The sequence below is a fragment of the Gymnoscopelus microlampas genome (genome assembly GCF_963454915.1).
Source record: "Gymnoscopelus microlampas genome assembly, chromosome: 20".
Lineage (NCBI taxonomy): Eukaryota > Metazoa > Chordata > Actinopteri > Myctophiformes > Myctophidae > Gymnoscopelus > Gymnoscopelus microlampas.
This window is the reverse complement of record NC_139957.1, coordinates 29020272-29044528: the sequence shown is the minus strand read 5'-3', so window position 1 is coordinate 29044528 and position 24257 is coordinate 29020272. Positions and strand designations below refer to the sequence as shown.

At 41.2% G+C, this 24257-nt stretch overlaps 1 protein-coding gene across 1 annotated transcript in view; it reads left to right on the top strand.

Moving 5' to 3' along the window:
- The window catches only part of mboat2a (membrane bound O-acyltransferase domain containing 2a), an 84199-nt gene that overhangs the window by 39955 nt on the left and 19987 nt on the right, over positions 1–24257 (top strand). Inside the window, exons 4-7 of the mRNA XM_084044030.1 lie at positions 12772–12867; positions 15077–15132; positions 19640–19694; positions 23735–23918. Of these exons, the coding sequence (XP_083900156.1) occupies positions 12772–12867; positions 15077–15132; positions 19640–19694; positions 23735–23918 (391 nt within the window). The remainder of the gene's footprint in view (positions 1–12771; positions 12868–15076; positions 15133–19639; positions 19695–23734; positions 23919–24257) is intronic.

The window sequence follows — 24257 nt, the reverse complement described above, 5'->3', positions numbered from 1 at the left end:
GGGGAGAAAACTTTTGGGTTGATGTCTGCTCTAAAAAAAAGCCAATGTCATTCAATTCTACAAGGTTTCAACCTTAGACATAGAAACGTACAATACTGTGTAATAACTGCAACCAATATGAGTAACCAATATGAGTAATTATGTTATACAGTCATGCTTGAAATATGTGGACCTTTTTGCAATAGTGTTTTTACAATATAGCATTTTTTTTGTCTGCTTATACTACTTAAAATGTGTTTTTGTTTATGTATACAAAATACTCAATTACTGAACATGGCATTTTTCAAAGGTTGAATTTTTCCTGCGCTGCTTTCATATTGCATTTGATATTTCCTGGCATTTCGTCCTGGCGCTTGTGCGACACACACACACACACACACACACACACACACACACACACACACACACACACACACTTGCGTCTTGCAATCCTCTGAAGATCAAGCCGGTCTGGTCTTTCCTGGTGTATGTGAGCCACGATATCCTTCCCCTCAAAATGGTCAAAATCCAGATCTGTCGCTCCAACGTCACCATTCGTTAAAGTACCAAGTCAAACATGATAATGTGAGATATTCTTTTTATTTAAGACTAGGTGGTTGAGCAGATTAGCTCACGCTGACCCACCAGGCTTCAGCAAACATTGGAAGAAACACTCCAATGAGAGATACTAGGCAAACAGAAAGAGTAAGAGAATAAACGATACAGTATTTCACATCAGTTCCCTTACTAAATGCTTTTTGGATGGCTTCCTGTTGTGAGGGAGGGACAGCCACATTTTTGGGGCTTGCTGCCTTGGCTGGAGGGAGCTCACATGCCTCAGTTACAGGAACACATGTTCCAGATGCAGCCTGTGGCTGTTGGCTCACTCGGCTTTTAATGACGTTGCTCTTTTCCTTATTGTGTTATCTTGCTGTTTTGGGAAGTTGGTGTCTTTGCAGCGTGATGACTCTTCCCCTCAGGTTTCCATCTGTGACTCATCTTTGACCGCGTGTGTGTGTGTGTGTGTGTGTGTGTATGTGTGTGTGTGTGTGTGTGTGTGTGTGTGTGTGTGTGTGTGTGTGTGTGTGTGCGCGTGCTAGAGCACACACACAACACGTCTTTGTTATTCTTATCGTGATTCAAGGTTATGAGGGCAGGTGCAAACAAGTTTTCCCGGTGGACAAAATGCCATGAATGAACAAAATATTCATCACGATGACAACTACTTCCATATAGGGTATTCCTAAGTCTCATTATTAATGGAACTTAAAGGAGCATTTCACCCCTGGAAGAAACTGCAATCACTCAATGTTAATAGTATTTGTAGTAGATTACAGTAGAACTATTTAAAATGTGCACCCTATGGCCAGAAAAATAATGAAAGCTGTGTGTTTGACTAGGGTTTGACTGGACTGCTGCAATACTACAATGACCATAATGCTTAGGTGCACTGCCCCTCCTTGTGGGGGAGTGGAGGCTGCATGTGGGTGTGATCTTCAACAGCAACACACAACATGTGTACGAGTGTTCGACAGTGTTGCCATGTCTACTTATTGTAAGCGGCTTCTTTCTAAAATGTAGTTGATATTTGGGCTTGTATCCAAATGTTTTGATTGTTGTTTAAACCAGTGGTTCTCAAACATGTTCATGTATTTTTCCACGGACCCCCATCTGAAATTATGCAGCCCGCCGGCTGCATGAGCAGCAGCCGCCGCTGCCTCAACTCTATGGGGTGGAGTCCAAGACGGTTCAAGGTTGGACCAAATCTTGGGGACACCCCTTGGGGCTGTCTTTGGAGCTGGTCTGACTGAGACGCGTCGAGACAACATGTAGTGCGGAAAGGAATGAGACCATGCCGTCGTGACCTAAATAACGTCACAAGATATTCGAAGATTACTAGATATCTAAAAACACAGATTATACACAAAAAAAAACAGGATCTTGTTTCTTGAGTCCTAAACTTCATTAAAATAAGATCTGGTCGCAAAATCGGCGAAATGTCCCTTTAAGAATACCCTGTCTGTCATTTCGACTCTGCATTTTTGGTCAATTGTCTATATCATGCTACCAACATAAATAGGAAGATGGAACTTGCAGACTGAATTGAATGCTTCAAAGCCCTCTTTAGCAGAACGCTGACGGTCATCAGAGATTTCCATGCTAATTCACTGTACACAAAATCTGCCAACCATTGTACTGTACTATATTGTACTTTACTAGAAGAACTGATACTGCTCTGTGACACCACAGACATCTGTTACTGAATATCCAGCTTTTCCATAAAAAAATCACACCCAGTGTGAAGTGGGCGGTGTGGTCATCACAGTGGTCATCACAGTGATGGAAGCTCACTTCAAAAAACATTTTCTTTTGAAGTGCATAGTCATATTTATAGGTTATTAATTTCATCATTTGTCTCGCTAGCCAATCACAGTGCTGAATAGAGTCAGCCACAGTACAGCTAGGGGTGTACTAATGTAGGGGTGTACTAATGTATGAGCCAATCACAGTACAGCGAAGGGTGTACTAATGAGGTGTCCCAACCCCACTTATAGGGGCGGCTACACCGCCCAAAAAGACCAATCTATGTATCTCATCTAAATGGTCAATAAATAAAGAAAAACATCACATGGATGCAACTGGGACGTATCATCAGTGTTGTAGCCTGGGGTCATCGGGTGTTTCGGGTCTCGCAACATACAACATACACCCTCGCCCAGGTGACCCAGCCAGGGTTGATCAAGCCCCGACTTACGTCCCAGTAGCACCCACGGTCAGTCCTATAGGGCAAGACAGGGCCACTCAGTCCGCTTCTCCGGAAGTACTCTGCCGGGACTCGGGGTCAACAATAGTACTTGAGCCTAATTTATTCTATAGTTGCGAGCCAGTGTCATGTGGCAGAAAGAACCGATCTACAAGCTCACATCACAACGTGCATTGTGAGCTTGTAGATTCTAGATTGGCTATTTTCGGCGCATAGAAAAGTAAAGTAAGTTAACAACCCATTAAGACCTGGAACGCATCTGTGTCACTTTAGATTTCTTTGGCTATTCAAAAATAGCAGATATACAAGCTCATAGTGCTATTTTTGAAAAATCTTGAAAAAAAAATGTTTTTAGACTTTTTTTTTCAAAAAACTGTTAGGATTTAGAAAACATTTTTAAGAATCGCCTCAGGTCTTAATGGGTTAAGGATAAGCTAAACCCTTCACCCTTGGCCCCGTTCTGCCACACTGCAGACTAACTGGGAACCTCACCTACACCGGTGTGAAAAATGAATGTTGCGGACAGTTCATTCAAACCTTGTGTTTTGGAGTGTTAAGGGAAGAGCTATGGAAACACTGGGGGGGGGGGGGGGGTTTAACATTGACCTGCTAGTATTCAAATTATGCGCTCTAGCAGGTCTGTATCTGGGTCAAAGGTTCATTTAAACCTGCCGTAGCTCAGTCCCAGTTTCTAGGAATCTCTGTGCGCGGTCAGGAAAGGGTGAGAGAGAGGCCATGTTCACATCCGCAGAGACGGAGGGCATTGAACCGGCAAACACAGGATTTTGCATAACAAATACATGGTTATCAACACAAGAAGTTGACATTTAACTTGCTTTCTCTCTCCCCCCATCTCGCTCTCTCGTTCTGTGTCTGGATATAGTGTAAAAGTAATCCAAGTCGAACCTGTGTCCTTTGCTCTTCAACTGGCTGTATGCTTTGTATTTATGATTAATCGTTTAATTACCAGTTGAGACATGCTATGTCATGTAAACCAGTGGCTCTCAAGGTGGGGTAGGGTAAAAACATTTTTTCAATAGTATTTAATTAGATTTTACTAGTAATTCGGCCCGGATCGCTGGCCTTGCGGTCCAAGCACCTATAGGCTATAGTGTAGCCTGACAGTGCATCGCGGGTTTAGAGTCCCATTCCCGACAGTCTTTACTGCATGTCTCTCTCCATCTCTCTCTCCCTGTTTCCTGTCCTTCTTTACTAATACTCTATACATAAAGGCAGAAAAGCCCCAAAAATGTCTTTTAAAAAAAAAACATTTTTTTAACTAGTATAAAAAAAAAAGTTTTTTTAACTAGTATTTCAATGAGAGAATGTACGTATAAGAATGAGTATTCAGATAATAGGATCCACTCTCTCTACTGCTATCTCTCCACTTACAGTATAGAAGTCTGTGCCAAATCTAATCTAACATTATAAATCTTCTTTTATGGGGATCCCTGGCACAATATATTTTCAAGTGGGGGTCTGCAGCCTAATATATGTATACATTTTGGGGTCTTTGACATGAAAACGTTTGAGAACCACTGATTGACAACCATTTAAAATGTATGTTTTTTTTTTAAATATACGGACATGAATCATATCATGCCCACAACTATGACTCAGCTTACACTGAAAACATGCTTGCATTGTGGTGAGATGTTAATGAGTTGCAAATGATTTAATTATTACTTGAGTTCCTCTCCCACAGTGAAATCCTCTGCCGTTGATTTAACTCAGAGAGCGTACAAATGGAACCAAATGGACCCTGGTTGGTTCACACTCATAATGTTCCTTCCCTTTTGCTCTTCTCTCCAATTTCTCTTTCTATTTAATCCATCTGTACAATATTTTACTGTAAGTTAAGCTTCCCTTCTCTCTCGCTTTCTGTTTCCATCTCTCTCCCTCCCCCCCTCCCTTCATAATACCACTCTATTGAGATGAAATGGAGCAGAACAAACCAGGATATATACACTGTAGTACTGTAGGCCTGGCATTAACACCCCCCCCCCCCCCCCCCGCCCCACCACATACACACCATCTCTGGACTGAATTAGTTTATGTGACCACTGTACTGTGATTATAACAGCCTGGAGGCATCTGTGACAAACAGTACCGTGCTCTGTGCTGTATACCGTAGCCACTGAATGCCACACCACTTCTTGTATCGTCGCTATTGTTCGGTGCTGTGCCCCCGCACTGGTGGCAGACGTGTGGCATAGAGGAGAAGACGATCACCCCCCCAAGTCACAATTTAGGCGTTTCACCACTTTAACCCTGGCGTCTCTATTTTAGGTGTGTCAAACTCGTTGTAGGCAAAAAATATACAAGCTTACAATGCGTCGCGAATTCGCGATGCAACGTCTAATTAAATATATAGGGCTTAATTGGTTAACAGACGCTCTTATCAAGAGTGACTTTAAGTGCAAGATTGGAGTAACAACAGGGGGAAAGGAGCAAGTGCTACAAAGTGACTAGGATAGCAGGCAGACCTAACATCAGTCTAAATATGTAATATGCAATCTAAATGACAAACTTGGTATCTGTTGAAAAGCAAACAGCATACATCTTAAATAGCACACCGCACACAGATGCTGTACGTGTGTGGGGCAGCAGTGGCTCAGGTGGTAGAGCGGCCGTTTGGACAGAAAACCTTCTGTTCGATACCCGACTCATCTTGGCTTCATGTCGAATTGTCCTTGTGCAAGTATTGCTAGAGGATAATATAGAGTCTGAAGAGGTGAATTTTGGGGAGTGAGTCTGCAGTACAGAATGAGGGGGGAGGTCATTCCACAGCTCGGGAGGCAGGAGAAAAGAGTCTACCGCCACAGGTTAATTCCCATTAGCGGTGTCTCCGGCTTGGTCAGGCGCTCCAACAAACACAGCAGTGGGTGGGAGGCTGGTAGGGGATTGTGTCCTTGTCACTGCACTAGCAACTCATACTTGTTAGTTGGGGCCAGTGTTGCCATGTCCGCTTATTATAAGGGACTTGGGGCTTGTTTTTCTGTAAAGTGGCTTGTAAATATTGGTAGTTGCGGGTTGCAGGGTTTTTTTGGGCTTGTTTCTGTAGTGTAGTTGCTTATGTGGGCTTGCTTCCATTTCTTTTAGAATTATTATTTAAACCAGTGGTTCTCAAATATTTTCATGTCATAGACCCCCAAATTAATATCAGGGGTCATCACCATGCCAGCTTGGGATGGAAATTTCCATCAATATTTTATTTTTGCCACGGACATGCAAAACAAGTCATCAATAATATTACCAGAAACGCATACATAGGCCTAGCCCCAAATGTATACAGTACTATGGACTCTTGATGTGCCATAGTGTCTACTCTATTCCACTGCGCTACACATTTTAAAACGAACCACTTATAAAAAAAAAATCTAAAAATGTTTTTGGGAAACAAAGCTACAAGCTCACAACACATCACGGCATGTTGTGAGCTTGTAGATCAGCAATTCTATTTTTTTGTGTGCCTAAATTGGCATGCCCATAATTGGGATATCAGACTTATAGTGATTAGCTATACTTTAGAAAACCTGGAGACTGCAAAGTTATCCACTGTATACTGGCAGGGCAGTCCTGAGACAGGCATTAAATGTGGCATGGTCCAAGTGTATTCCATGTTTGGGATTTCAATAATTGGGTCTTATCAGTACAGACAGTGCTTCCATCTTACATTGCAGGAGCAAAAGGGCCACTTAGCTGCAAAGGTGAGTGGGTGCGTATTATACTTCATATGGTTATTACAGTATATAGACAGATGGCTTTTCAGAGGACAGTGTTACTTGAGGACAGGAGGAGGTGACATGAAGTTCTACCAGCTAAACTAGTTTTATAGTTTGTCAACGTAGCTTCAATAGTTGTGGTTTCCATACGTTGAACGTACTCAAAAATGTTGAGAAAGTATGCAGATGAAACAATAGAAAACGGTATGTACATGATGAGCGATGGCAGGATTTAAAGGAATGCAGTGTCACAATAGCTTGATGCAAAGGTGCCTACGTTTGATCAGAGGTGAGGAGGAGGTCTGGTGGTGAGGCTGTGGATCAAGGGTTTCCATGGATTATGCTTGTTGAGTGTTATTATAATTGAGTTGTTATTGTTATTATTGGGCACTTTGAAACACGGTCTCTCAACCGACGAAAATTATCTTTACTTGTCCAGTTCTGCCCTTCTTTGCCTTGGTAGCAAATAGCTCCTTCTGAACAGATGACATGCCATGTTTTTGCTCTTTTCCACTGTGGTCATACCGTTGACTTGACTCACATACTATACAACGTACGTGGTACAGGTATCACGTACAATACCACAAATCTCCTGCAACATATTAATGAGCATGTCATCCCGACACTATCAACATTATTCAAACACATGTTTGAAGATTAGATTGTGAATATAAAAAAAAGAGACGCAATTATAGACAATATTTGTCGTAAAAAAAGAAAAAAAGTACCATGGACATAGACAAGTCTTGCCGCGGACATGTTTGTCCTTGTATGGACATGTTGATGACCCCTGATTAATATGTATTTGTCCCTAACCCCCATCTGAAAATGTTTTGTGCCAGGGAGTCCCATACTAGATTTGTGTTAGAATGTTTAAAAAATATTCCACATTTTATTTCAAGATTTTTTTATTTTTTAGCAGATCTACAAGCTCACAATGCGTTGTGAGCTTGTAGATCGGCTATTTACAAATAGCTGATGTATACAGTATATAGGTTTACAGTGCTCATGTGGCCTATACTAGTCCCTTCTTTTGGGCTTCTGGTTTTCATAGCCCTTGTTGCTTATTTCTCTCAAAATATGGCAACACTGGTCGGGGCAGCTGTTCAGTGGGGAGGGGATCTGGAGAGATGGCATGAGATGCCATGCATGCTTAACGTTCTCCCAGTGACATTCCTCGCTGGTAAGTAAGAAGAAGTGACCGGTGACTCCGTGTGTATCAGAGGAGACGTGGTTGTCTACACCCTCCCCGGGCCGACAGTGGGGGTTGGCAGTGACAGGAACCACAGTACGCACTGGGAATTGGCAGTGACAAAACTGGGAGAAAATGGACCCTAAAGTCCCTATCCCCAACACCATAAAGACTTGTCTGTCTCCTCCTGGGACACAGGGAGTGGCGAGAGAGTTAGGCTACTTTTAGTGCAGAGACAGTAAGGGTTGGTAACAAAAAAAGAACAAGAAAAAAAAAGATGTTGGCTGTGGAAATGGTAATAAAAGTGAAACAGGCTTAACACCACTGACCAGCATCAAACTGGAGACTCTTTGTCCAGTGGTGAACATCGCATTTCATGGTTTGTTTAATTTTATTTCAGTTGTAGCCCTCTTTTCTTTTATTCCTGTCTGCGGTTCCCCTCTCTCTCATTTACACTCTTTCTCTCTCACTCATTCCTCATGGACATTGCTCACTTTTGGTTCACCTGTTGGCTCTAGGAAAAGCCAGGGAAGATTCTATTGAGGTCCTGTTTGTTTTCCTTCAGATGCAGACATAGCACCCCCTGCTGCCTGATGGTGTCGGCTCAGAATCTGCTCCCCTGCAGTTAATGATCTGTGATTGCAGGAGGACATCTAATGACATACTTGCAGGACCTAAAAGCACATACTGTACCTGACAGTCACGGTTGTGGCTCTATTTGGATCTTAAATCAATCATTTTTCTTGGAACATTTGTTTCTGACTTACAGAACAATGTTGTTCCTACTTTAGACAGAACAACGATATTTAAGCGAAATGCGCCTTTTGCGCTGGCGCTATGTGGCCTAGCGTTGGCTGAAGATGGGGCCCTTAGCGTAATGTGCGTTGATGTGAAGTGTGTGCTCACACGGGTACCCATATACTTTTTATGCATAACTACATTTCCATGTATTGCATGTGAAAGTCTTGACACGGTTTCAGATGTACTATATAATGTAAGTATATGTACGGAATGTGGTTGTGATTTGACATATAATTATTATTTGGCCAGATCAGCGTACAAGAATCATCCTCCTGCGATCCTGTAATTATGTATGCATTTGTGGAAGCATTGTCTCTGTGTGTGTGTGTGTGTGTGTGTGTGTGTGTGTAGTACTGTGTAGTACTGTGTATACATGCCTAGAAACACAGAAACTCAGCTTTGATCAGAGTTGATGGGTGTCTGTCTTGTTATTATAGCCTGCCCTGCAGTACCCAGAGACCCCATGGGGCTCCCCTTCTGTGCACTGACCCGTCTGTGGCTCTCCCACAGCGCCAAGCCAGCCTACTTTAGTCCTAGGCTCCATTCTGAGGCCATCTGAGGCAGCGAGGGGAAATGAAGGGACCCCCCCAGTGTGCTGTAAATTACACAAACACAAATCACGTCAGGTTGAAGACCGGAAGCCCCAGTGGGCACACTGTAAATATAGCTACCGTCGCACATAGCTCATTTCCTGGCTAAGGATTGCTGTGCCGCGTGCCAGTGGGAAAAAAAAGCTAATCTTGGTGAAATTGCGATGGTTATTGGGTGGTTGTTGAGGCTTTTATACGTGGTGTTTTATGGGCGTGCAATCTGTTGGTGGGGTTGTAGAAGGCTTCATTGAGCAGTTTAAGTTCTGTTTTTATACGTACTTCGTCGTATGGCGACGTCACGCAGCGAAAATAGACAATCTACGAGCTCGAAACGCATCGAATCGGGACACTTGCGAGCGTGTAGATTGGTTATTTTTAGAAAAATGACCAAAAATGGGGATGCAAGGTTGAAAGTGGTTAACTGTTCTATGGGCCTGAAGCCAAGAAGGCTAGATAAGAAGGGATTTAATTCATCGTTTTGGATCATTGGATGAAAAGAGAGGTCATGTGATTTTTTTCGGGTGCAGAGTGTAGTTTCCTCCAGCCCCTTTCATTTCTTTTCTCCATTGACTGTACAGTCGGTGCATTATTATATAAACAGTTACTTAGTTGTCCCACAAGGAATTACATGGCCGAGCTTGGGCGTTATACCGTTGCAACCACGCTGCCAGATTCACAGAAAGGATTGCCTCGTTTACCATGCATGTTCGAAGGAGTACACTTTCCCAAGGTCAATCATTCCAGACACAGATTAGTGGTTGTCAAAGAGGGCTCTGCAGGCAGTTAAAGGATTTTCAGTTTGTCTGGAATAGATTTTTGATTTCTTTCTCTTTTTTGAGAGAAATTAGATTGTGTATCATGGACAGGTTTCCCCCATAATACACCCCCCCCCATGCCCTCTTTCTAGATATACTGTCAAATTAGTTGATTTACACACACACACACACACACACACACACACAGACACAGACACAGACACACACACACACACACAGGAGCTGCTATAGGCTAGGACTTGGGCTGGGATGCTAAAAGAGAGAGGGTGTGTGTAAGACAGAGAGAGGCACTGATATGAGAGAGCTACTGTGTGCATGCACCCATGCAGTGCCGTGCAGAGGTGGCGGTGCTGTGGAGCTCCTAGCATGCAGCTGTTTGCAGAAGGCCCTGTATGTATGCTGCTGAGACAGCTCTCCCTGCCTGGAGCCCAGCCAGAGGATTACAGACACTAAGTAGCTGAAAGCCCTTTGGGTGGTTTCAGGTCAAATCCCAATGTAGCCAGTTATTTATTTATTTACTTTCTATCCTATTGCTTTTCCAAAGAGCTTGAGAAAATCTTCAGGTTTTTAACCACTTGAGGCCTGAGGTTCCGATTCTGCAAAAATGTCTTCTAAATCTAAAACGGGTTTCTGAAAAACGTATGTTTCTATATCAGTGGTTTTCAAACTTTTTCATGTCAAGGACCCCCAAAATTATATGCATTTGGTCGCGGACCCCCATCTCAAAATATTTTGTTCCAGGGGGTCCCAGAAGCAAAGATTTGAGTTAAAAATGTTTTAAAATATGCTTTAAAAATACATATATTCAAAGATTTGCACACATTTTCACGATTCTTCAAAAATAGCAGATCTACAAGCTCATAGCGCGGCACCGAGCTTGTATATCTGCTATTTTTGAATAGCCAAAGTGTAAAATAATGCTTTTTAGCTCAAATCAAAAAATGACACAGATGCGTTCCAGGTCTTAATGGGTTAACCACTAGCATCCCTATTCTGGGGGAAATGTTTGCCAAAAAAAATAGCATTTTTGCCGAAGAGATGTGGTGTAGAGGGAAAAAAAAAAGAAGAACAGACCAAGTACAGAGGAGAATTCATGTCCATTTTACATAGAGCCTGTAAGGGGTTAAGGTGCTTACCACTTCGGCACATAATAGGTGAATAATTAATTTCTCATGTCATGTGTCGTTGGTATCTCTCAGACTTGTACCATGCCAGCCACGTCTAGCCTACTCATGTCTTTTCTTGCCAACACAGCCTACACTGTAAAATTCGGAGTGTTTTGTAGTGGCTAGTTTAAGTGTGAAAATAATGGACCATGCTTGTCCACTTTTTACACTCAGTATCTTGCGGTGTATCTGTGCATAAGTATAAATGAATAAATCTGGCTTTATTGCCTCCACCCAGTAGGGTACACAATCCCTTCTTTTGTTGGCATGTGTGGGGATGCTAGCTATAGCTTGCTAGCTCGTTGCTAGCTAGGCTGAATCAGCAGTGGCTTTGTACCAGCAGGCCGTAGCGCCTTTCTGTCTCTGCTCCTCCATTGAAAGCCCCTGTTGTCTCCCCTCTCTCTCTCTCTCTCTCGTCCAGTGACAGTGACATATTATAGCCGCTTCTTCTTCCTCCTCCTCGATGCCCTCCACTCCTCCTCCCCCTCCCTGTTCTGTATAGCACTGTAGCGCTGCCAGGACCACTGTCCTCTGTTAAGGGAGTGTGAAAAAGCCTTGTTCCACTTCAGAGGAGACGAGAAGGGAAAGGGGTTAGAGTGATCAAACAAACAAGGCTTCTTGTCACGCTTTGGTATTCTGAAGTTAAGCGGTCTGGAAACAAGAATCCTGAGCTGACTCCAATCAAGTTATTCTGTGTCACTGTGTGGACGAAACTGCTCACACATCTGGAAATGAATGGGCTTTTTTGGTGTGCAAAAATCGTCCCTGTCGGGTGGGGAAAAAAACATTTCCTTTTTTATTATTATTTAAAAAAACGTTCTAAAATAGCAGATCTACAAGTTCACAACGCATTGTGAGCTTGTAGATCTGCTATTTTCTCTTCTGGAAAAATGAGGTTTCTACCTGACAGGAATGAAATAGGCTCCGTGCTTACCTGTAGCAAAGAGCTTCCAGAACAAGAGACGACACTCCCATTACGTCCCATTACAACAACCAGCGCCCAGTAGCAGAGCCTCCGCCATATTGGAGTTATAGCGACTGACGGTTTGCTTAAAAAAACATTGAAAAAGTCATGCTGTACAAACAAAACGTGCTTTTATTCTGTTCTACTATCATCACTGTATTTAATGCTTCTACAGGACTGGTCTGTGTTGAACGGCGATAAAGTATTATAAATATGCATAGGCTACTAATATAACCATTTACTCATTGAATTATCATATTTATGAATGGATCAAAGCAGAAAGTAGTAACACATTCATTCAGAATTTCAGGGTGCATGTGTGCGCATGCACGTGCGTGCGCGTGGCCGCGCATGTTTATGTGCGTGTATGAGGTGTTACATTAACATTAATTCAGAATGTTAGTGTGTGCACGTGCGTGGCTTGTGCGCGCGTGCACGTGCGTCTTACAGTAGCCTAACAATCATTCAGATTTTAATTCATGAAAAAAAAGCTAAACTTGAAACTCATGGGTTTTTCATTATGTATAATGTATCAAATTGAAATAAATAGCATAACTTCAAGGACGCCCAAAATTATGTATCTGGCCGCAGACCCGCATCTCAAAAGATTTTGTTCCAGGGACCCCCAGAAGCAAAGATTTTAGTTAAAAAATGTTTGCTTTAAAAAAAAAGATATATATTCAAAGATTTGCACTAATGTTAAAATAATGGTTAAAGTGGTTACACAAATGCTTTGCCAGTTTGAATAGGTTAATTAATTGTACTATTTTTCTGTCTCCCTGCACTTTCTCTCTCTCTCTCTCTCTCTCTGTAGGTACTGCTTTGTGGTGGCCCTGGGTTACCTAAGCTTCTGTCAGATCACGCGAGTCTACGTGTTTGACTCTGGCATGTACACTGCAGACTTCACAGGGTAAGCTGAACTCATGGAGCTGCAAGACACCTCTGGTTATAAGCAGTTGTGAACTTTTATACTTTTACTCAAGTAAATGTTGAAATCCGGACTTTTACTTGTAACCGAGTATTTCTACATTGCAGTATTGATACTTTTGCTTAAGCAAAATATTCGAGTACTTTTTTCACAGCTGGTTAGAAGGACGTGTGTGGCATTGCTTTACACTGTAGCTGTTTAAGCGAAACCACAGGAGCCGGTGTTGCTGTTCTTTTGGTTCCACGGGGGGAATACGATACGATATCCTCTCTGCCGGGTGGAAACCTCATATGTCCAAAACTTTTACTTTTCAGGATTCAAATTCAAACATGGCAAAAGCAGCAGATCTACAAGCACGAAACACGCCGCTTTGCGCCGCGTTTGGAGCTTGTGGATTTGCCACTGATACTTTTGTATGACGCTGTATAGTGGGATCAAGTAGGGCGTTCATTTATGAAAAAACACAGAAATTTAGAATATGGAGATAGGAGGTTTTCTGCCCGACGATATACTTTATTGTCCCCGTGGGGGATGTTGATAAAGATTGTAGTTTCTTGTTCTCAGTTCCTTCCTCACCCAGATTGTCTGACAGCTCAACAAGATAGACAGCATGCCTAACCGGGGCGGGGGAGGCCAGTTGCTTAGCAACGCAAAGCCAATGGTTGAAGACATACTTATTTTTTTACTGAAGTAAAAGTATCAATACCACAATGTAGAAATACTCTGTTTATTTTCCTGTATATTTCTTTTTACTTGAATAAAAGTACCTCATTATTTTAAAAAACGTGTCACATTGAGAGCTTATAGATTGGCTATTTTTGAATAGTCTAACACAGGGCTTAATTGATTTATGTATGTTTCTAATAATAATTAAATCTGTAACTAAAGTTTTCAAATAATTGTAGTGGAGTAAAAAGTACAATATTTGCCTCTGAGATGTGGAGCAGAAGTATAAAGTATTGAAAAATGTACTCATGTAAAGTAAAAGTACCTCAAAATCAGAGCAGTACTTGAGTAAATGTACTTTAAACCACTGCCCAATGCAGACCCACATTGCCTCCGGTAAAACTGAGATGTCAGTCTTAACTCACAGAGTAGTGTCACTGTGAAACCAAAGAGAGTGTGGTACTTTAGACTCTGACAGTCCATTTATTCAAATTAAGTCAGATAAAAGTCATTTTATGGATGCCTCATGTCCATTTGACTCTGTACTGTGTGGCTTAACTTAATGCTGCCACCATCATTTTCATATGTAAAGTTCTTCAGCTCTCTGAACTTTTAAAAATATAACTGAAGACTGCCTTGCTTTGTAGTTGGACAAATATGGAAAATAACAGATCTACAAGCTCACAACGAGTTGTCTTGAAAAAGGTTTAGCACTGTAGCCTGCAAACAGGTCGCTGATACTTATTTAACCACTTAATCCCTATAATTTGTCGCACGACAAATAGAGAAAATAGCCCATCTACAAGATTAATTATAACTTTTATGAAAAGGCTTGACTGAAAAGTGTAACTCTTTAAAAAATCTCCCCCAAAAAGTAAATACTTAATTACACCAGGATTAAAGGTGGTTAATATTCAGCAACATTTTTAATATATTTGGGCTGGGAGAAATTACTTCAAATCAGTGTCACGATTATTTTTTACTTTTGCCTCGATTAAGATCAATGAACGATTATTAAGATAAAAATGAAATAGCAGATCTGGAAGCTCTCAACATGTTGCGATGCTTCACGTACAATGCCCCATTGTACAATGAAGTATAATACAGTGTTATGTGGTTAATCAGACTTATTGATTTAGTTGATTATAAAAAAATCTATTAGAATTATTTTGTGTCGATTTGTTATAAGAAATTATTCAATTAACCTGCGTGAGCAAGATTAAGTCTCGAAATTCAATTTTCTTTTCTAAATTAAGTTCTAAATTTCAATTCATTTTTGGTTAATTGCCCAGCCCTACTCTGACTATGAGGACATGTGAGAACGCAAGACCCTAAGAAGAGCTTAGAGAAATCATGGTCTTGTCTTATCAGTAGTAGGGTGCAATGCCCTTCGACAGATGTGCAAAATGACTGCGTATATGATGACTGTGTATTTAGGGATACAGCTGCTGTTCCTGGGTTGAGTGAACATGCTTTAATGATTAGCATGTTAAAGTCTTTGTTCTTTGTTTTCTTTTTTCGACAGGCCCATGATGGTCATCACACAGAAGATCACCAGTTTGGCGTTTGAAATACATGATGGTAAGGCATTCATCGAGAGAGGAAGTCAAGTGCATTTTAATGAAACATTAGGCAACTTAACACTTACACTTTGCATATTATTGTGAGGGGGGTTCTGCTTGACCGTGGCCACGTGCACTTGGCACAGACAACATCACACTGACTCGGGACCGACTGCTTTCTTTTTCTCCCAAATGAAGCATGTATGTCGGATTCCCAGCAAGCGTTACCTCCCACTCCACTGGGTCATCGTTCCTAACTGTAGGCATGCAGGTACTAGTTGATTAGGTTGATTAGGACTACTAAGAATCATCCCGGTGCTGTATTGACACCTTCTTGTCGTGGCTGCAGCGAAAATGACACACATTACGGTAATCCAGACATATCTATGTCTATAACCTATAATGTGCATAATAGCCAGCAGTAAATATGGGAACGCTTAGCCTTCCCTAGCCTACATTAACCGCCGCCCCTGCTGCGCTGTAAGCAGTCTTTTTCAAACCAAAACCAAAACTAGTTGCAAACTTGCAGCTATCAATTCCCTTTTTTGGTAAAGAACAGTAACCAGTCAAAAGTAGTAATTTCCTTGACACGGCTTCGAAAAGTTTGATAATGCAAAAGATACATCAGTAAAACTTACTAAGCTATATAAAAGAACAAACTGTTGTTTAGAACAGAACAAGCTGTTGTTGTAAAGTACCTTCTGTCATATAGTGGCCCTTATGCAGTCTTCACATCCAACAGCAGGTGCCATTCAAGCTCTTGATAGCAATTAGATAAAGGTCACAATTCCATTCGATTTTGATAAATTATGTGAAAGCAAAGTGGGGTCCTGGTCCTTCAGGGATTCCAGGTGGTCCCCAGCTAAATTATTGATAGTTCAAAACCAAATGGACCCTTACAGATCTGTAACTCTTGAGAGTGTCCAAATGAAACCAAATGGACCCAGAGTTACGGGGGTCTGTGGCCTAAAAAGCATACCAAAACAGGGCTCCTTGAAATGACAAAGTTTGAGAACCACTGCCCTAGTAAACACATTGCAATTCCACTGAAAGCAGTCCTGCCTTATGCTGTCTCTCTTTATCTTCAATGTTAAGAGATATTTGGTGGCAAGATAAGGAGCACAGTGTGTTTCCCGTGAAACGGAGATGACACAGGAGCAGTATTTGAAGATATAAGGAGTGTTGGGAGTTTTTTCCCCGCTAGAGCCAAACGCAGCAGGCTTGCTGTCGCCGATAAATAAAGATGAAGCAAGATGACGCGCCTCGCCTTTTGAGATGAATTGAGTCATCAGGTGATGAAATAAACAAATAAGTCATGGAATAGACAAGCGTGATGGAGGGTCTGTGGTGAAGAGTAGCTTAGCCACTGTGAGGATGATGAGAGCTTGTTATACTTCTTTATCTCGCTGCCTTGGAGTTTCTTTTTTTTCGCCACAGGCAATATTAAGCTATGTTAAAACCATACCGTGTGTGTGCGCGCGTACTCAAATACACATACACACGCATTAGACATACACACGCATTAGGGCTGCACGATAGAGACAAAATGTCATATCTTGGTATTTATTTTAAGTGTTGCAACATCGAAAACTGAGCATTATTCAAAAAACTGCATAATATCAAGTCAATAACACTCTTAATTTTAAGTGCTATTGGGTTCCCACACTTGTTATCTGATATTCTAAGTGTAGCAACAATGAAAACTAAGCATTCTTCAAAAAAATAGCAAGTCAGTTTGACCCTTATTTTCACCCTTACAGTGATTTTATGAATGCCATTTAAAAAATGTATTATTCAAGCCTAAAGCCGAGAATAGCCGATCTACAAGCTCACAAAGTGTTGCGCCGATGTGAGCTTGTAGATCTGCTATTTTTTGGTGTGTGACCAAATATAAATTAGGCGTAGGCATAACCCCAACCTGAATCTTTTCCTTATTGTAAGCCTACTGTAACTCCCCAAATGTTTTTTTAACCATAAAAGAACCATTTATCTTTTGAGGACCAAGTAAATTGTCCTCACAATGTTGATTTATCTTATTCTACTATTCTTGTGGGGACATTTAGCCCTCACAAGTATAGTTACACTCACACACACAAGGGCTTTACGCTCTAGAACAGTGGTTCTCAAACCTTTTCATGTCAAGGACCCCCAAAATGATATGTATTTGGCCACGGACCCCCATCTCAAAATATTTTGTTCCAGGGACCCCCAGAACCAAAGATTTGAGTTACAAATGTTGGCTTTAAAAAATATATATTTATATTCAAAGATATTCAAAGATTTGCGCAAATTGTCCCGGTAAAATGTTTTGAATAGCCAACGTATACAATAATGGTTTAAAGTGGTTAAAATGATTGTGACACTATATTAACTTATTTAGCTGGGGACCCCCTGGTGGTACCCCGCAAACAAGGACCCCTGGTGGGGTCCCCGGACCCCCCTTTGAGAACCAATGCTCTAAGAATACTTCAGAGGAGCTGCTCCTGTTCATGCTTTTCTGTGATGCAGAGGAACACGAGGCACAATGGAGCTTTGAACAATCCTTTGATTAGGATCAGAGCGTTTCCTATCGCTAGGGGAGCAGCGTTAGCTCAACCAGGCGTAGAGACTCACAATGTCTTCGCCGAGAAACGCCTCGTGCTTTTCCCAGGCATATATAGTGCCCTATGACGGTGGTTCTAAAAACCTTTTTCATGTCAAGGACCCCCAAAATGATATGTATTTGGACGCCCATCTCAAAAATATTGTTCCAGGGACCCCCCAGAAGCAAAGATTTGAGTTAAAAATGTTCGCTATATATTCAAAGATTTGCACACATTTTCACGATCTTTCAAAAATAGCAGATCTACAAGCTCATAGCACGCCGCGCTATGAGCTTGTATATCTGCTATTTTTGAATAGCCAAAGTATAAAATATGGTTAAATTGGTTACGCTATATTAAAACATTTTGCTGGGGACCCCCTGGTACCCCCCCAAGGATCCCACTTTGACAACCAATGCCCTACGAGAGCCTACCATGGTGGCTATATGAACAAATATGGAATTGAAAAAGCTCCCTTGTTTATGAGCGACATTTCGACCAAGGCCAGCCATTTGCACCGTGCCACATCTGCTATTTTGGGAGGCGTGAAACACAGTGCCGACAAGAGGCTTGAAAAAGACTTGTTTGAAGCAAGAAGACCATTAGCCTACTACTCTGAACTGTCACATATTATTGTTGCTGTCGGGTGGAAACCTTGTATATCCACAACGGTTAACGTTTCAGGAAATGGAAAAAAATAACCTGTGTTCCGATGGATCCAACGTAGTTATTTTTTCAAGTTCTTGTTAATACTTTTCATTGGTTCAGTATTTTATAAAACCCACATTTAACCACTTTTACTTTCAAAATGTTTCAAACCACCTCACCTGTGTGGTATCGCAATGCGTTGTGAGCTTGTAGCTTGGCTATTGTCGCTACTTTAATACGACGAAGTAGGGCATTCATTTATGACATATACATAAAAAGTTGAAATGTTGAGATACTGTACAAAGTTTCTGCCACGACAGTGACGATAGGTTTCTATGCTGGGCGGCGCCAAGCCTGTGGATATGATTTGTCGCACAGCTCCAGCTGTGCGTCAGTCCTTCGCCCTGTGAGCAGTAAACATTCCTCTCAGTGTTAAATGACGGGTTCTAATGAGGTTATGTAACAGCCCTTCCCCCCGTCCCTCTGTCCTCGGCTAACTCTGCCGGAGGGGCCCAGTAATAACACATATCGCATCACACTGTAGTCTCACACATTCATTCTTTACCCCGACCCCTGTGTGCTGCTATGGAGACGACCTCTGATCGCTGGGTTCATTTGCTGTTGACGCAGACAGCCCTTTGTCCCTGCTCCTTTATTGTTATTTTGGAGTGCTTGTTGATTTTCCACTCCATAGGGGCCCCCGTTCTCAATCAAGCGCGCTGTAACTATAACGATGATTATGTGAGCGTCCACACTGATGAACAGTAACGTTCTGTAAACGGTGGCACCAAACACGCACTGCGTGCAGTCCGGCTAGTGTGTCAGAGCCCCATTTCTATAGTTATTTCTATAGAGTGTGTGTGCGCTTCGCTATCAGTAGTTGGCACTGTCCTAGTGGGTTGATGAATTTTCTTGTCTTCCTGTTCCTCTCAGTCCACCATTGTTAACCAAGTCTTTCCTGCTTTCTCGTGAAGACAATCTGTAGTCAAAGAAAATGATACAGTAGGTGGCCTCTGTTTTGAACAGGTAAATCTTTGCACCCATCTCTCAAGTTAAACACAACCTTGGGGGGTCTGGTGGTGCAGACAGTACACTGATGCTCCTCATCGTGAGGACCGCCCCAGTTAAAACCTCCCATCATGTCTCAGGTTTTCCGTTTCTCTACGATGCTCTGTCTAATAAAGCAGCAATTGGCAAAAACAATATCATAAAACCCCCGACACAATTTAAGTGCCTTTATGAGTTGTTTGTTGTAAAGTAACGAGCCGCTCTTTTTCTTGTTGTGTCTCTCATTAGGTTTGGCCAAGAAGGAGGAGCAACTGACCCCAAGTCAGAAATACCTAGCAGTCAGGTATGTGACTCAGGTATGTTTTTACTGCACCAGATGACGGATTATTTTCAATTAAAGAGTGAAAAGTTGACACAGGTGTTAACCACTTAAGCTCTATTGCAAAAAATATATTTATTTGCTCTTTTCGCCCCACCTATAATGAGTGACAAACACAAAATAGGGACGCCAGGTTGACAGTGGTTCCTCATCAGCTGGCGTGTGTTGTTTTTCACATCATTACCTTGCCCGCAGTGATGTCTGTCTGTCTGTCTGTCTGTCTGTCTGTCTGTCTGTCTGAGAACAAAATATCTCAGTAATGGATGGGCAGATTCACATGAAACTTGACAGGAATGACTAATTGTCTGTCCTGAAGAGATGATTAATTTATGGGTCAAAGTACAATAAGGCTGCAACTATCGATTATTTTCTGAGAGATTATTCTGTACATTTTTATCTGTCAACAATTTGATTAACCCAATGTGTGTCATGCAAAATAGTTAAAATTGGCAACTTAACTTTGTTGGATTTTCTTTCTTTTTTTTTACATTTTCACCCATAATGACAAAATACGGATAGATTATTCATCGATATTTTTTTTTATTTTATTTTTTATAAATGATTAAATTGATTAGTTGGATTAACTGTTGCACCCCTAGGTCAAAGTGGTCACCCAAAAGGTCCAAGTCAAAAGGACATGTTTGGTCATAATCTCAGCAATGGAGAGATGTAGAAAGATGACGTTTGATAAAATGGGAATAAAACAACCAATCAATAAACCAAGGTGTAGCATAGCATGTGATTTTTGTAGGGGCAGTGTTCTCACGGTGCATTGTTTTGTGCATGATCAAATTGTCCCATGGCCCCCGTCTCACACGCTCTGATAAGGGTTGCCAGATCTGCTTATTATAATTTCCCTGCAAGATTTTATTTGAAAATAGCCGATCTACAAGCTCACAACGTGTCGCGACGCGTTGTGAGCTTGTAGATCTGCTATTTTCAAATAGCTGATGTATGTATGTTAAAGTGCTCATGTGACCCATTGGTTTTCCTAGACCTGGTTGCTTGTTTCTCTCTCAGAATCTGGCAACACTGACTCTGACGCCATCATGCAGTTCATACTGCCGTCTAGTAGTGCAACAGTTAATCAAACGAATAATTCAATCGATTATATAAAAAAAAAGTTTTAATTGGAACTGCAGGAGGAAATGAAAGTGTGCTATCCGATTAATTGTGCCGTATAAGAAAAAGCTGGTTGAGGCTACATTCTTTCCCTTACTGGATTATGGTGATCTGATTTAACATGCGTGCCACTGCCAAAATGCTTGCACCGGTTAGACACGGTGTACCGCAGTGCCCTGAGGTTTGTCACCGGCTGTCACAGTTTCTCGCTCACCATTGCACCTCGTATGCCAGAGTTGGATGGTTTTCATTTGCCTCACGTATAGACTCACTCACTGGCATTTTTATTTATTTATAAATACATCCTTGGTTTGCTTCACACCAAGCCAGTAACTACAGGTTACGTTCAGGCGACTCCCTCTTACTCACTGTCATGACATGACTGTCATACCATGACAGTCATGAAACATGACTGTCATACCATGACAGTCATGGTGCCGAGTCCCCCTGGTTTATAGCGGTGTTTGATTTTTTTTACATTGCCAACTCTCACATGTACATAAACGTTCAGATTTCAAATATAAAGTGCTTACCCCCGAGCCACGGATGTTACAAGGCGATCCGGAACGCGATACGTACCCATATCTCCCGTATTGTTCAATAAAAAGCATTTTAATCCCATCGCCGGCCATTTTCTTTTTTCTTTATTGTTCAATAAAAAGCATTTTAATCCCATCGCCGGCCATTTTCTTTTTTCTTTTTCTTTTTTTTGTAATGTATCAGAGTGCAATACACCTCCCAACCATTAGTGTCGCATGGTTGAAAGTATTGGAGAAAAGTCGGAGAAAATGGCGATCAGATTAAAATGCTTTTTATTGAACAATACGGGAGATACGGGTACTTATCGCGGTCCGGGTCGCCTTGTAACATCCGTGGCTCGGGGGTAAGCACTTTATATTTGAAATCTGAACGTTTATGTACATGTGAGAGTTGGCAATGTAAAAAAAATCAAACACCGCTATAAACCAGGGGGACTCGGCACCATGACGCTTGTATACAAGCGTCATGTGAACCATGGCTAGTCAGACTCCATCGGTCAGTGCACCTGCTCCTTTTGCTAATGGTTTTATTGTATGCTTCTATTGGTGCTATGTATTTTTTTGCCTTATGACATTGCTGCACTCTTTATTAAAGTATTTTAAATGTGTTTATGTAAATGTTTATATGTTTTGTAAGTTGTAACATTTTGTACTGCTGCTACAGGACTCCCTCATAAAAGAGATTTTGTATCTCAATGGGATTTCACCTGTATAAATACATATCAAATAAAAAAAAAAGTAATAACATATTTGAGTTTGGGTGAGAAAAATATCGATACATATTTTCCTTGTCATTACAAGTGAAGACAATTTTCATAAATGGTGAAAAAAAGCTCACAATGTGACTCGTTGTGAGCTTGTAGATCGTCTATTTTCACAATCTTTGCGTGACACCATTGTAAAACAAAGAATTAAACGGGTTTTAAGTGATTAATCAGACTAATCAATTTAGTTGGTTATTTCAAAACGTTCAAATTGTTTCATGTCAATGTCGTTGATATGAAAAAGAAAACATCCTTCTCGATTATTCGATTAATCAAACCAGTATTCGACGAAGATAATCGTTAGTTGCAGCCCTACTGCCTTCTTCACTTCACAGAGACAAATTCCTCTTATGTGCCCGGCAATAAAAAACAAATGTTGGTTGTGATTGGTGAGCTGACACGAAGGTGTTGTAACCTACTCATAGAGAGAATAGCAGAAGAACTGCGGGATGAAATGAAATGAAAGTGAACAATCCGCATAATTGTGCTGTAAATTCCGTGGAACATTTATAGAAGTCGACGAGGTAAATTTATTTTTGACGGTTTCCATGGCAGTAGTACAGATCCAGAGAATGGGAGTTGTGGACTGTTGTAATGAATCTCTCTGGAAGATTCCCATAAAAGATAAAACACTGTGTCCTCTCAGCACATCATCAGTGGAGCTAGCCAAGCTGCTCATATGGCCCTATAAGGTGTTACGCTGCTAAAACTCCATGTTTTATAAAAACAGAAACGCCACGGTTTGTTGTGAGCTAGCTCTGAGATAGCCATGTTTAGACTGTTCACTAGGACAGTGGTTCTCAAGCTTTTTCATGTCAAGGACCCCCAAAATGATATGTATTTGGCTGCGGACCCCCCGCCCATCTCAAAAATAGCAGATCTACAAGCTCACAATAAACCGTGATGCGACACGTTTCCACCAATATGATGGATGGAATACAATGGCATTGAATAAAACAGATAATAATGTCCCTGTTTCTCATTCCAAACAGACATTGTGGTATTTATGTCTGCTTCATCGTGGAACTGCTCATTGGGGCTGCAACTATCCATTATTTTCTAAGCGTTTTTTTTCTCTCAAATACTTTTTCGATTAATCGAATAATCTAGAAGATCATTAAAGATTATTTTTTTTAAATATACCAATGAATAGATTAAACACTTAAAGGGGAAATCCACCCATTTTCAATATTTAACTATGTCATTAATATAGCATAAAGGAGTTGTGTGGAAATAAGAAAAAAGTTCCCCCCTTTCTGTGTTGCCTTGAAATGGAGGTTTGATTGTGGGTTTAACATTGCAAATTACAACATGATGACTCATCATGTTGTAATTTAACAGTAATTTAAATATTGAAAATGGGTGGATTTCCCCTTTAAGCCCTATTTTATATGTTGTCGCACCACAGTGTTGTGTAAGAATTGTGAAGCAGATCTAGCTTGTAGATCAGCTATTTACTATTGTTGAAAAAATTGTTGTTCTGAAACTTTTTTTCCTATAATGACATGCCCAAAATAGCGACCGTTTACTTAGTTTAGTTGAATTAACTGTTGCACCCCTACTCTTGTGGTCGTTCCAGGCGGATGCCCAACCTGTTGGAGTACCTGAGTTACAACTGTAACTTCATGGGCATCCTGGCGGGGCCCAGCTGCTCCTACAAGGACTACATGGCCTTCATAGAAGGCAGTGGTTACCAGCCCCGCCACCTGGAGGTCAACGGCAAGGAGAACGGCAAGCACAAATACAGCGAGCCCTCGCCCAAGGTACTACACACTGCAATTACTGCCCTATACTAATAATAATATACTGTATGATAACCGAGGGATGGGCAATTAACTGAACATGTATTCAAAGCAACATTTATAACCAACCCTAACCAACTTAATGTTGCTCATGTAGGCTCATCGAATAATCGAGAAGCACGTTTTTTCTTTTTTTCCCTTATATATCAACGAATCAACACAAAAAAGTTGTATGTTTTTTTTAAATCGACTAAATTGAGTAGTCTGATGAACAGCTATTTATTGAACAGTATTATACTTTGTTATACAAAGGCGGCGAGCTAAAAATAGCGACGGGTTGTTCATAAATCGTAATCGAGG